At 43.6% G+C, this 14451-nt stretch overlaps 1 protein-coding gene across 1 annotated transcript; it reads right to left on the bottom strand.

The window, feature by feature from the left end:
* On the bottom strand, positions 1 to 9245 carry LOC130150055 (carboxypeptidase A2-like). The gene is made up of 11 exons (XM_056340574.1): positions 9158 to 9245; positions 6616 to 6697; positions 5625 to 5759; positions 4780 to 4878; positions 4069 to 4170; positions 3805 to 3906; positions 2946 to 3056; positions 2493 to 2583; positions 1905 to 2104; positions 564 to 648; positions 1 to 322 (listed from the first exon to the last, which is right to left on the bottom strand). The coding sequence occupies exons 1-11, from the start codon at positions 9220 to 9222 to the stop codon at positions 135 to 137; spliced, it is 1260 nt and encodes a 419-aa protein (XP_056196549.1). The 5' UTR covers positions 9223 to 9245; the 3' UTR covers positions 1 to 134.
* Between the last annotated feature and the right edge of the window lie 5206 nt (positions 9246 to 14451).

Here is a 14451-nt window from a genome sequence, read left to right as displayed (position 1 = left end):
TGTATTGCTGTAGAAGGAATGCACACAGAGTTTTTATTCAGCCAGGTGCCATATCATTACAGCTGTTGCAAGCGCACCAAGGAAAGAGGATTTACAAGCTTGCTGCTACAGGCAGCTGATTTCCACCCCAGCGTTTAGTATGGATTGTCTCGCACGTGCTCCATGATTGTTTTCAGACCCAGCCAGGTCTCCTCCGCAGTTGGGATAATTTGGCTGGCTGGCAGGAGGAAACCATAGCGACCCGTGTCTCGCAGCTCAAAGGCGAAAGAGTATTTGATGCCATAATCATAGCTCCAGTCAATGCTGCCTCCACTGGCTTGGTCTGAAAGAGAAAGGGAGAAGAGCCAGAGGGGTGAGCAGAGGATGGATATGAGTTCTGCTGTCCTACTTTTTGTATCTGTGAGGAACAAGTATTAGGTTTTTAAGTGAACACTCAGCTCCAGTGTTTGGTGGTATCACTCTGCAGAAGCATCACTGCTTCCAAGAGGGAGAGACCTTGCGACAGGGACAGAGTCCACTGTCCTGGGACAGTCCGTAAAAGCTCAGACTAGCAAAATACTCACAGATAGTTGTGCAAATGCTCCCCACTCTAAAGGTGGTGCCGTACAGGGACCGGATGGAACTGGCAGCAGCTCTTCCCAAGGCATCCTAGAGAGGAGAAGATGAAGGACAAGTCAGAAAGTAGCCATGCTTAATGAGGCTAATTATTAAGATTTCACCAACCTGAACCATACTCAGAGAAATCTCCGAACTGCTTTACAACCTGCTTTCACACACACACCCCCAATAAACTAGTGCTAAATCAACCCATTTCTTAATGACTTATACTAATGACAGCACTCAAAACTTCCATAGTATTTTTGGGAGGTGACATTGCAGGTGAATTAAATCATAGCAGGTTCGATATCTGATCATCCAGCATTTCATCTTACCAACTGTCTTGTCAAGAGAAGGTTCAAGAGATACCAGAAAATCCCAAGACAGTCAGACATCACAGAATCACAGAATGGTTGGGGTTGGAAGGGACATCTGGAGTTCATCTAATCCACTCCCTTGCTAAAGCAGGTTCTCCCAGAGCAGGCTGCACAGTCACATCCAGGCAGGTTCTGAATGTCTCCAAGAGGAGACTCCACAGCCTCTCTGGGCAGCAGCTTGTTCCATATGCCCTGTCACCCTCAAGGTAAAGAAGTTCTTCCTCATATTCAGAAGGAACTTCCAATACTCAGTGGTCACTTTGTGCTCATTTCAACTGCAAAACTGCTGTAGAGAAAACAGTGCCAGGCTCTTCCCGGAGTAGGGCAAAAAGACAAGTGGCAACAAACAAATTGCTACAGGGGAAAATTGCATTTAGGTTATCAGGGAAAAAGAAAATCCCCATGACAGCAGGGAAACTTTGCAATGGGCTTGAAGAAGCTGTGGAATTTTGTTTTAGAAATATCAAAACAAATCAAAGCAATTGATTAAAACTCAGCTGGGCAAGGCCCTAAGCAACTCAATCTGACCTTGAAATCGGTTCTGACTCCAAAGCCTGCCTGCTTTCAGCAGAACTTGAGACTTGGAGACCTCCAGGGGTCTTTTCCACTTGAATTATGATTGTGAGATCCATCTTGCCTCAAAGATATTATTACAGCTGTGAGGCTGTCATTAAAGAAGAAAGGAGGAAACACGGATGAGCAAAGAGGGCTGAGAATGTGTGGGGATGGCACATGTTTGCATCTGACCAAGATTTCTCTTACAAAGGTGTTGCATTGCACCAGGCTTCGGTTCCCTCTCACAGATGGTTACTGTTATGGATGACACAGTTCAGCCTCTTGTTTTTATCGTGATATCTCACTGTAATAATTGAGTATACAAAGCCAGCTGGACAGAACAAAGGAAGCTAAAGCCAAGTCATTATGTCTCACCAGCTCGGCATAGTCTGCTGGTTCAGTGCATTTGTAGCCATAGGGATACATCAGAAGCTGAGAGTAACTGTGGAGGGTGAGGAAGGCCCGGATGTTTCCATGGTTCTTAATAAAGTTGACCACAGATTTAACTTCCACCTCTGAGTTGGCACTGGGCCCACGGTAAGAGTCAGAACAGGGATTACTACTGGCTCCAGGACCTGTTGGTGCAAAGAGGGAACAAAGGCAAACCTGTAAGAATTCATGAAAGGTCGAAGCAGACTAACACAAAGCCAGGCTTTCCTAACAACAGGTCTTCAGCCAAAGGCAAGGCCTTAAATGCTGATAAATGCTCAAGCAGCAGTCACAAAGCATGGATACTCAAGGGACATACTTCTAGATGGTACAGATCACTGCCTTCATCTTTCGCTCACTGGCAATCAATCAATGCAAAATTATCTTTACAAAAGACAGCTACCATTCTATTTGACCATTTTCTTTCTGGAACCCTTATGGTAAAGCAATTGCTGGTCCTGTTAACAGGATCTGGGAACATGAAAGGGAACTTTCTTCTTAATGACAGCCAGAATTCAGAAACTTTATTCCTACCTCCAAAACCTGCATCCCAGTTCCGGTTTGGATCAACTCCAACACATGGACTGCCTCGATTCTTGGAGCGAGTCTTCCGCCACATGCGATTCTGAAACAAAGAAACACTATGGCTTCAAAAAGGAGCAAATCTCAGTTCTTGCATTAAAACTGCTACCCAGAAATAGCTGCCATTCACCAGGAAGCAATCCTAGGCACGAGCCTAAGATTATTTCTGACGGGCTGACTGCCAAGATGGGCCAATGGACAAAAATCGAAGGGCTGGTGAAGTTACAGTGGGTTAAGATAGGTTAGACAAGTAATTAGTATCTTTGGCTGCCCAACTCTTTTGCAGCTCCTTCTTACAGCATTAAGAAATGGACTTTCAGAGCTTACTTCCTTCACATTTATTGTTCATTTGGAAGAGCATGACAGTTTCCTAAATCAGCTTAGACACACATCATGCTTACTCACTGTGGTGTGAGTGAATACATATCCATCAGGGTTTGAGACTGTCAGCAGGAAAATGTCCATTTTGTTCAGCAGAGAGGTGGTGGACGGATCCTTCCCATAGTCAGAGGCAATCTAAGTAGAGACAATATTGCACACTGTGATTATCAGCATACTTTCCCACATGCTTATGCTCTAACAGTTAGGTACAGAGGCAAGTCTGGCTTTCAGGGCAGGGAAACAAGAAACATCAATTATCTGCTGGCCATAACTGTCCCTTGAGAGACTTGGAGCTTGAAGAGAGCAATGAATCTGTTTTACTGTTTTACTCTGAAGACAGGAAGTTAATGGAAGAAGGCAACAACATTTTCCCCTGCCTGTCCCAGAGAACAGCCCAAGGCTGGCACTAAGATTGAGATGGATTAGCCAGGTGGAGAAAACACATCTGTGCTGTGCTTCCCTGGTGGCTTAGTCGTTTTCAGCGGAATTTAAACACTTATTTATATACAGCTGGCAGTTTTGGCACTTTTGTGGAAGGTAACCAACCACACAGTGTTTTTCTGTGTCAGCAGATCAAAGCAGCAAATTAACCTCAAAGTCCTTGGTTATTTGTATAACTATCAGCCCTGCAGTACTCAACAATTTCACCTGAACCACTACATTTTGTCTATATATATCTAAACCCAGCTGTTCTAACAATACATAGCATTTTTCAACTCTGTCTAGGCAGCTGCCGTATTCTCTCTGGAGCTGGCAATGTTTTACAAGGGGTAAAGCCAGCTGAGCTGGCTAAACACATATGTGTTTCTATATCTGTGATATACTTTCAAATAGTCAGAGGCATGCCCAAGACAAAAGCTAAATCAATCACTGCTGAAGTAACCTGTTTAGCTATCCATATTGCACTCGCTTGGGTAACCCACTCTCGGGAATGGATACCGGCATCAATCCAGATTGCAGGACGGTTGCTTCCTCCAGTGCTGAACTGTCGAACAAACCAGAAAGTTTTAAAAATCTCACTGACACTTCTTAGTCAAGAACATCCCATATAGACTGGGATGCTTTGGACTGAATTGTGCTGTATATATAATACAGATGTATATTAGTACATGTATGCACACACTCTGTGATATATTAAATGTCCTACCTTGAGCACATACAAAGGCCGCTTTTCATAGGATTCTCCAATCTGGATCTTCTTGACAATGTTGCTATACGCGGATGCAAGACGATCCAGTTCTGCATAAATCTGAAATGAAAAATCATGATGACATTTACATTACATTTATGTATAGTACTGCCCAGAACAGTTGTGGGACTTGGTGAAATCTACTTTTCTCCCCTTTTGCCTTCATTACTACCACCTCTTCAAAGCCCCAGCTCATCCTATGTCAGTGTAGTCAGCGCTGTCCCTAACATCACAAAGTAGAAGGAAGCACTGCTGTACCATCAAGATCTACTTACTTCAGGAATAAGTTCAAAATCCTCTTTCAAAACTTCTGGCAATAAAAATACCTTACCCTCTGCTCTGCTGTAGAGCTACCGGTTTCCTGTATTTCCCTGTTTTAAGATTAATTTATTTCTCAATCTCTTTTGAGGGTCAGAAGGAAGGGTTTTGACAGAACTTTGCAGAAGAGTTTCTGAAAAAGTATGATCAACATTTGCCCCTTCCAACACTCTGTCAGGGAGAGTTCTGGCTTATTGTGCTGACCACAAAATGAATACATTTAAAAACAAAACCATGTGCCTAAAGAAGCTGGAACGACATTTTAGATCCCAATATAGGATATTTAATTGAAGACAGCATGAAAAAAGGCCAGAAAAAAGAATCCTCTTCCCCCAAAGCTGAGGTACTCACATCATCTAAAGAGTGGTAAGTTCCATAGTTGAAGGTGTTGCTGCTGCGGTCCCTTTGTTGACTGTTGGCCATATCTTGCTTTTCTTTATCTAAAACAACCTAAAAGAAGCCATTCAAATGTTGAGAAAAGCCTGCTCAGTTTGCAAACTTCTGACCAAACGTTTATTTCAAATACCAAAACAGTGGCACTGCATACTGAGTCCAGCCCCAGACCCAAAACTCCCACAGCTATGGAGCAAACAGGTGCGTGCTCCTGCTGAATGTATCTGTAGTGAAGTGGGCAAGAATACCAGTGTTTAAAAGGTCAGCACTAAGCTTTAAACATGTCTGAAGATGAACAAGAACAACACTGGAATGCGGGGGGAAGGCAGTGTTTCTGTTGAGTTAATGCTATTTTAGAAGCCATTTTGGGATTACTGCTCATGAAGAAATGTCAGATCAGTGCCCAAACGGCACATGGTGGTATACAGTTCTTTCAGATTATGATCCTGAACTACTCTTAACATAGTTTACTGAATTAGGAGCAACTTCAGCGTTGTGATTCCCAAATGTCTGAGACCAAAAGAAATTCCTCAGGGGTTACCAGCCTATGAGTTTACTGATGTCACTGTTCAACATGGTTTCAGATAGCATCTTCAGAGTGATCCCCACAGCTTCCCAGTGCAGCAGTGATCCACAGATTATTTTTGAGAAATTAATCCACAGACTACAAAGATAAAGCAAGGCCTTCATGGAAAGCAGAGTGAGTATAGAAGAGTCCCTGTTAATGAATGAGGCCAGATTGTGAATCACTAGTTGTTTCCAAAGGACATAAAAGCTAAATATGTGCCAATGGCATTGCCTACCTGAAGGTCTTCGATCAGGATGGAGTACTCAATCCCATAGGACTCCAGGAAGGCTTTGACAGCTTGGACCCTGTTAGCAGGGATTCGCACATCCACAGGGAGGTCGGGAGTGGAGGGATTTATCCAGAAATCAAGCTGAAATGAGAAAGGAAAATGGATTTGGTTTAGGGAAAGCATTCTGCAAACAGCTCTTCTAAAGCTTTAGAAATGCTGATTTCTCTCAAATTGAATGACTCCTGCAGCATTGTGCTTCATCATGCTTACAGCATGCTCTGTTCTTTAGCTTGGCCTCACCTCAACCTTGTATCAGTTAATGTGATAAACTCACACAAAAAAACCCCAACCCAAACCAACAAATGTCTGCGGGAGGCTAAAGTCAGCATTTTCACCAACTTCAGAGCTTCAGTCATATAAAAAGAGGAAGTTTTAGTCTTTTATGATGATTCTTTTACTACTCTTCCTTTTACCAGAGCTCTGTATTGCAGAAACCCATTGTTTTTATTTCTCCTTTGGCAGGATTTTTCTAAATTTTCATTTCTATACTAGTCAAATCAATATTTTTAAATAAAGTAATAATAAAAATTTTCACCAACGGCAATAAGAGCAGTAATAACCTAGAACTTTATAGTGTGTTTTCCTGTTTCAGTACAGTGTAGACTAACTAATAAATTCCTCACACAACACTGGGAGACAAGTACAAAAACGTTAGCATCCCCACTTTAAAGACAAGCTTTTTGATACTGAGATTAAGAGCAGATCAGTTAAAATATGACCGCAAACCCACTAGGAAGAAAACATGAATGCAGGCACTCCTGAATACCAAGCTGGTACTAGAACTTGCAGATCAACCACCAAGTATTGAGACAGGAAATTTATTTATGGCAGCTCCCACAGTATGGTACAAACCTTTCAAATGCAATGCAAAGTCCTACCCTGGTAAGTCCTACCCTAGTCTGAAACATTACAAAATGCCTCTGTGGTAATAACATACCTCAAGGTGTTCCAGTGATTCCAAAAGCTGTAACTTCTGAATCTCCTCCTCATTTCTTGTCTTGATTCGGAGAACCTGGTGCCTGCAATAAATCAGTAAGTCTTCAGAAACTGTCTCAAAATGGGGTCTGGTTGAACTAGCTTGTTATCGGATCATGAATTTGGTGGGTAGTTACTTGCATGTTACCAGCAAATATGGACTTCCTTAATGCAGTTGACTTAATGTCACCCAAGAGTTCAACCAACAACCCGCAGGGCTCACCTGCTATATGTGCACTAGATTAGTAACTAGTTAAATGGCAATTTTTAAGATTTCATCCTTAACAAGATATCAAGTGGATGAATTTTTAATTCAATAGAATCTTGCATCTATTAGTTATTTTTTATCAACAGCTTTCAGGAAAAAAACCACTTTCGCTGAATTTGCAAATGATCAAATACTGTGGGAGCACTATGCAACAAAGGAAACCAACTACTACATATGGGATTAATTTCCCCGTTTTTCAGTGTAGTCAAAGACTGTTGACAAACTTCCCTGTGTTGTCAGAAGCTGATACCATCAGAGGGTGGCTTGCACCATTTCAGGTGGAATGAATCACCCTCTGGAAGCACCTCACTCCAGGGGTTACAGAGGTAACCTCAGCAATTAATTTAGACTATGCATTGCACAACATACAGTGATCACAACATACAGCCTCTAAATGTATCTGTATATAAAAAATATATCCCATTCAAATACACAGTGTTCCAGGCTGCTTGGTAAAATACGTACAAACAAACAGTACTACAAGGACAGCCTGATGAAACCAGGCTTGCTCAGGCTGATTTAACTGCAGCCTACAACTACTTGAAGAGGAGTTACAAAAAAATTACAAACTCTTCTCAGTAGGGGTAGATGATGATAATAGGGGGGAACTGTTCTGAGCCCTGTTCTGAGCAGAGTGGTGCACTACGAAGTTCTAGAGGTCCCTTCCACCCAACGCTTTTATGAAATGATAAAAGGATCTCTGAACAAGTGTATGCAACAGCTGGGGGACAGAAGATCCTGTTCGGGAGAACCAGGGGGGATTCTGAAAGAAACCTGGAAGGCATAGTGAATTAACATCTGGAAGTACAGCCTAGGGTCAATGCTGTAGCCAAAAGCACAGATGTGCCCCTTAGCTGTATATCCTGGGGTTCACTGCAAGTGAGCTGAGCATTAATGCTGCATTTGCAAATGGCATTTGGTGATTGAAGCATTTGGTGTGTTTGTTTTCATTCTCTTCCCGAGGCATATGCATTTGGTCACAGCTGGAAACAGAACAGAAGTCCACCATGGAGTCCCATACCCTGACCTGGCCCAACTGCTCTGCCAGCACCCACTGCAAGCAGTACTGAAAAATGGAGATGACTCAGCAAATCAACTTGAGTAACTGCAGGATTGGAAAACACAACTTAAGACAGGGTAAACAAGGGGCTTGCCATATGAACTCAGTTATGTGTGTGTTTATTTACTAGCATGGCCTCAGCTGCTGGGAAGAGACACTCGCTAACACCAGGTTCCTCAGTCTGGCCAGCTGACATGTAAGATTCTTTTGTTGGACCAAGTTAAAACAACACTGAAGGCACTTTACCACATTAATAACTTATTATTGGATTGTCCATCACCATAGGCTTTATTTCTGGATTGGATTCTTCTGTGAAGAGATGAGGCTCATTAACCACAGCTACTGGACATGACTGAGAAATGAATTCACAAGAATTCAGCCTACGTTATGCCAGGGCCCAGATTAAGTGATCAAAATAGTTTCTCCTGGCTTTACAAATCCTAGAGTTTTAGTAAATTATGTATAGTAGTTCTTATTCTTAATCCTTACATCTTCATATACAGATTTACTCAGTGGAATCTAGTGCTCACTTCCTACATCTCAGGAAGTATCTATCAGGGGTTTTATCTTCTTCTATTAAGGTTCTTACATGGCCAGTAAAGGCTGTGAGGAAATACAGCAGGAGATATTTTTGCAATGCAACAGGAGATAATTTTTGCAATGCAACATTAAGATAAAACTTTAGAATATAACGGTTGGAAATAAGGATTTGAATTGCTTCGGCTCTGAAGAGGATTAAGCATTTAAATAAAAATAAGAAACTTCAAAAACAAAGAGAAACTAGTGAGCTTTCCAGTTTGAAGCCAGGTTCTGGTCTTTTGGCTCTGCTTTGTGCTGGACCAGATCTGTAAAGCTCAACACTTGAGCTTTGCAGCAAGGTTCAGCTTCAGATCAAGGCTTGAGAATGCTCCTCAGGTATGATCAAAGCCAAAGCAAAGCCTTGGGTGAACAGGAATTTGGGAGCTCAACTCTGCAGCTAGAACTTTCTCCTTAGAAAACCAAAATGAAAGTAGAGAAGGAATCCTTCAGAGTCTGGAGTACCAAAGTAACATGACAAGTCAGTCATAAAAAGCCAAGAATGTGTCCCAAGCAGATGTTGTATAGTTAAGATAATGAAAAACAACAACTGGATAATACAGCCTTAAATGAAAGGTCTTCCGTAGAAGTATAACTCACCCAACAAAAGTTTCCAGGCACAAGGAAGCCCCGAAGAGGGCAAAGAAGATCAAAATCAGCTTCATGTTTTATGTGAAGTTCAACTCAGTCTAGCAAAGAAGAATTTATACAGGACTTGTTAAGAAACTCTTTTTCAGATAAAACATATCTGTTTTCCATGTGACTAAGTTCTCACATTTATCACAGCTTTCAAGGCAACCAGCAGATAGGAGGCTGATTTCAACTCCAAAAGAACATTTTCCACTGACACAGTCAAACCTGTAAGGGAGGAGTTGTTATCAAAATCTTCGCCCACAAAGTTCCCCAGTGTCTTTTCATGCATTTTTCCAGGTAGAGGAAAATAGAGGCAAACTGAATGTCATCCTAGCTCTCACTGGGAGTGAGGAGCTCTGCCAGTCAGCTCTTGGTCATGGGTTTTTCTCCGACACATTTCTAGTATCCCTCTCCTTGTTACAAAGAGGCAGACAGCAGAAAGATCTCACTCCGGCAAAAATACTCAATTTGAGGGATTAGTTTGAAGGACAATCTCTGGGTCCTGCCTGCTATGCAACAAGTTGTGTCTGATAGACTAGGCCAAGGCCATGCTATAAATTTGCTTTTATATACAAATTACACACTTCTAGATACAAGCCAGACAGTTTAAATATATTTTTAATTGAAGTTACTAGCATCCCCCAATCTTCAGTTGGGATGGTTTCATACAGATTCAAGCCAGCCAGTGCTTCAAGCAAATTAAGGTTGCAGCAAGATTAACATGAAAGCAAGTTGCTTAGCAGGAGCAGATAAAAGCCTTGGGTGAACAGGAACTTAGAGGAGCTCAGGTCTGCAGCTAGAACCTTCTCCTTGGACAGGCTTGCTAGACATCCTCTTCTAATGAAGCATCCCCCCCAGGAAGAGGTGACACAGGTCTGAAGAAGTGCCGCGAAATCCACTGCCAGGTCCTCTGAGCTTTGCAATGCTTACAGGGCTGTTCCTTGATCCTGTAGCTCTCTGGGTCCCTTTGCTCTTGTGCTGGACTCTATCTACTTCTTGCTTCATGGGGAATAGCCTCCATCTCGTTAGCTTTCCATAAAGGTGCCCAGATATTTGAGTTGTCGTTATCTGCACTGAAGGAGTAATGTTGATGGGCAGTCTCATGGCTGAGCTTTGGGAACCATCTCTCCTGCCTTTAATTGTAGGAACACCCATCTGCGGTTGTCCCAGAATGGCAGGTAGGGCTGGAGGGCTGTTGGACACACTTTCTGTTCATCCTGCTGAAAATGTTATTGAGGAAGAGCCAGGCGCTGACCCTGCTGCAATACCTACATGGGGTACCTTGGAACTAACACTGGTCAGAAGGGAGATGGTTCAACTGCTCTATAATCAACCTCAGGAGACCAAGGAAAGGAAGTCTGTGACAATCCCCAGAGGAAGCTCTTAAAGATCTCACCCATACTGCTCTCAACGTTTGTCAGCACCTCCCTGAGGAGCCTCCCCTAATCTCTACTCTCACCCTTCCCCTCTGCAGCCTGGCCAGGGGCTTCTTGTCATGTGTTCACAGCAAACTCCAAGCAAGTCTTTTTTAAGGCCAGGCCTCGTGTTTTTGGGAACAAAGAGAGCCTCAGGCAGGGATTCTGCCTGTTTTGACATACAGGAATTACTCATCTTGCAACTGTTGTATCCTGGGGGCACACTATAGAGAACATAGGCTCTGCAGGGAGGTAAGGTATGTTCCTGTGAGTGCCCAGATCTTTGAGATTTAACCTTGGGAAACAAGCAGATCTCCACTACCCTTAACATAAATCAGATAATGCAAGTTTATGCTAAGAGGCAGGAATGTTCATGAGAATTTCCTGCTTCTAGCACTACAGTAATTCTGGTGGAAGTCAAATCCCACTTGTAGCTTATGGCCTTCAACATTTTGTAAAGAACCGACAGACTGTCTACACCACCTCCTGTGGATTCACTCTTTGAAAACAGGAAGGAGAGATTTAATTTAGGGCAAAATTATAGCTTGCTTCATTACTCATGCTACATCCCGCATGGATTTAAAGGCTGCCAAGAGATCCCGCCAAACATGATGTCAGGGTCTAAAGTATACCAATAATCTCCGAGTGCCCTGACCAGCCTCATCTGGGGCCTCCACCCTTTACATTTAAGGAGCTGCATTTAAGCCCAAACCTTTGTACACTCCTAATCCTCACCAAAGGGGCTACTGTGACCTCCCACTGTAGCCACAAGGTCCTGCAGGGTTTGGAGATCAGCTTTGAGGTCTGGAGATCAGCCTTGAGGTCTGGAGGTCAGCCTTGAACCACAGGGTAAATCCTGTGGGTGAAGTCCTGCCACAGGCTGAAACCCTCTGTAGGGCTCAGCTCAGAGCCCAGAACACCCGAGCAAACCAGGAAGCAGCAAAAGCAGGGGTGCACCATAACAATAAGCCAGAAACCAAAGGTGACAGCAAGGCAGGCAGGGGTAGAGACCTCACCTCAAGCAGCACAGCCCCACAGGATTCAAATAAGAAGAGCAGAGCAAGTCTGATGGCACTAACCAGGAACAGCCACAGTTCAGATCCTTAGGTAAGCCACACAGCAGGTCCACAGCCAGGATGTCAAAAACTACAAGTCCAAGTCCACTGTGTGCCCACTGCAGCTCAAAGCAGGACCAAATCAAATGGCCTCAGCTTAAAAGCAGCTCCTGCACCAAGGGGCGGAGGGTGTGTGGGTGCGGGCAGCCTGGTCAGGGCAATTAGTGCTCTCAGGGCCCTGGCACACTAATGTGGGCAGGGTGGCACATACTCTCTGTATAGTCCTAAGAGGCTGTGGTATCTGCAGTGAATCATGAACACCTTGGTGACATGTTAAGAAGCAAAAGGTTAAGTGAATGTCGTCTAACCAAACTTTGTCTTGTCACTTAAAATCGCGGTATCGATATATAGACAGTTTGCCTGTGCTGTCATTGACAGAGGGCCAGAATGGATGTGAGCCCCTGCGAACTAGAAAGGCCTCAAAAGTCATCAAATTTAGGTGGAATCAGTCGTCATCTGTAAAGTCTGGACCCTCTGTTGTTGCCCCTGCCAAAAAAGGGTTCTTGCACCCAGATACGGCATAGTAGTCCCTCCTATCACAGTTAGGAAAGAAGAGGCAGTCTCTGTCCTAGCCACACCCATAGCCTATGTCTGAACCCAAGCCCATGGTCCCCCTTGTCTCCCGTCCTCTCAAAATAAATGTTCAGCAATTCAGTAGGAAAGGGGAAGAGAGGGGAGAGAGCACATGCTGGACTGAGCTATCCTCATACTCCTGCTGCCTCGCTTGTCCCCATTGCCCTCCCCACTTCTGCTGCGCATCGCCTCCTGCTCTCTTACGGGGACCCAGACATCTTTACACTGCTTCTTTGAGCCCTATGCATAAGCTTACGAAACTCATATTTACCTTCTAAATTGCTCTCCCTTTCATCAGAACATAACCTTCTATCCTGGACTTTCTGGAGGATCCGTTCCAGGAAAATAACAGCGTAGAGACATTGTTACTCAGATCAACACATTGGTTCTTTATATAACACTAATTCTCACAGCATGCACGAGCTTGTGAGACCGGCTCTGGGACGTGAGGCTGACTGGTCCTTGCACAGCTACAGCACAGGGAACAGCACCAGTCCCTGCTCTAGGAAAACACCCCTAGGAAGGGAGCCCTCACATCTTCACCATTTCTACGACTCTCAACAAGCCCATATTCCTCTGAAGTCCCATACACGTTTCACCTTCAGATAGAAATGTTTCTTTTCTCATCTTCTCAAACTGGACCTGTAACACCAATATGGCAAAGGGCTCTGTCAGCAACTCATCTCCTCGATGATAAAAGTTAATTGGCTATAACGCAATTAATTTTGGATTATTGGTGAGAGAACTATTATTTCTGCAATAATGGATTATTTCCACGTTCCTAATCCGCAAAGCACTTTGGGCATGCCCTGGATAAAGAATGAGTAGAGATTTTGGTATGTGGCTCATCATTTGTAGATGTGACTGGCATCATTTTAGAAGCAGAACCCTCATCTTGATCTCTCTGGAAAATCTGCAGCTATATGCCAGTGTAGGAACACTGACTGCAATGAAGCTACTTATTTCCAACTCAAATTTCCTTAAATTAGGAAATCAAGACCTTCAGCTTTCCAGGGTTGTCCCCAGATTTCATGTGTTTGAGTCACACAGCAGATTATAATGCACACACACTCCATCAGATTGTGTTGTAGCTTTGCAATTTTAAGACAGCAAGCACACGGATGAATTGTAACTGGAAATAAGAAGGGGATGGGAAGGGTACTGGGAGAGATACCATCAGTTACCTATACCTGGAGATTAAAGACTGGTTCTAACAGTGACATCATCCCATGAGATAGTTACAAATAATAACTTCCGAGGTTGTGAAAGCCTTTTAGGCAGGAAAGGTTTGTGTAAGGCCCACAACAACCTTCTGCTAAGGGCCAGCAGGTGTCAGCAGAAAACACAGAATTAAATAATATCTTACTCGAGCACAGCAGACAGATAATCAAAATGCAAGCGCAGGAACGGAGCAGGATTTTCCCTCTGATCCCCACAAAGCCTTCCTCATCCTCATCATAATCCCTCTCATCTGGCTTCTGACCAGTGCCAGAAAGCAAGGGATCGTTCTGCCAGTAATACCACCAAAGAGTGAGAAAAAGGGTATCCCCATAGAGCATCTTGAGTATTTATGCATTCAGAGCAGCCCCTCAGCAACCCCATGTCCAGCCAGTCATCTCAGGAAGCCCTGACGTGCTGGCCACCTGTGGAGGCACGGGGACAACGGCACCACAAAGCGCCCTCTTTTATGCCCATTAGCCTTGGCTTTACTCCAAGGAAGGCTGGAGTGCCCTCAGGTTCTGTTGGTCTGTAGTGTTCTAGGGTTAATGGGTGGGATTCATATCCTCTCACCTGAGCTGTTTCAAGGCTGGGAATTGCACCAAAACAAGACTCTGCTTCTCCGCACCTGAGGAAGGGTGATTCACCCCATCCTCAAACAGCTGTTTGAGATCAGAAGGCCAAATACTGCTTCTCAACAGTCCTTTAATATTATCTCCATTTCATGCTTTTCTTACTTTCACCCTCTTGCTTAAGAAATAAGCCAAAATCAAGAGACTTTCAAATCAGCTGAAATCATCCATTAGTGTGGATCTACCAGGCCAGCTCTTATCCTGTTTAAATTTGTCTCTTCCTTTCTACAACTCTGTTTTTATTACTGTGTGTTTCCTATAACCAGCTTTTATAAAGAGTAACACATTCCACCAGCCCTTAAGCTGGG

The sequence above is a fragment of the Falco biarmicus genome, chromosome 5, assembly GCF_023638135.1.
Source record: "Falco biarmicus isolate bFalBia1 chromosome 5, bFalBia1.pri, whole genome shotgun sequence".
NCBI classification, from domain to species: domain Eukaryota; kingdom Metazoa; phylum Chordata; class Aves; order Falconiformes; family Falconidae; genus Falco; species Falco biarmicus.
This window is presented reverse-complemented; position numbering and strand designations above follow the sequence as displayed.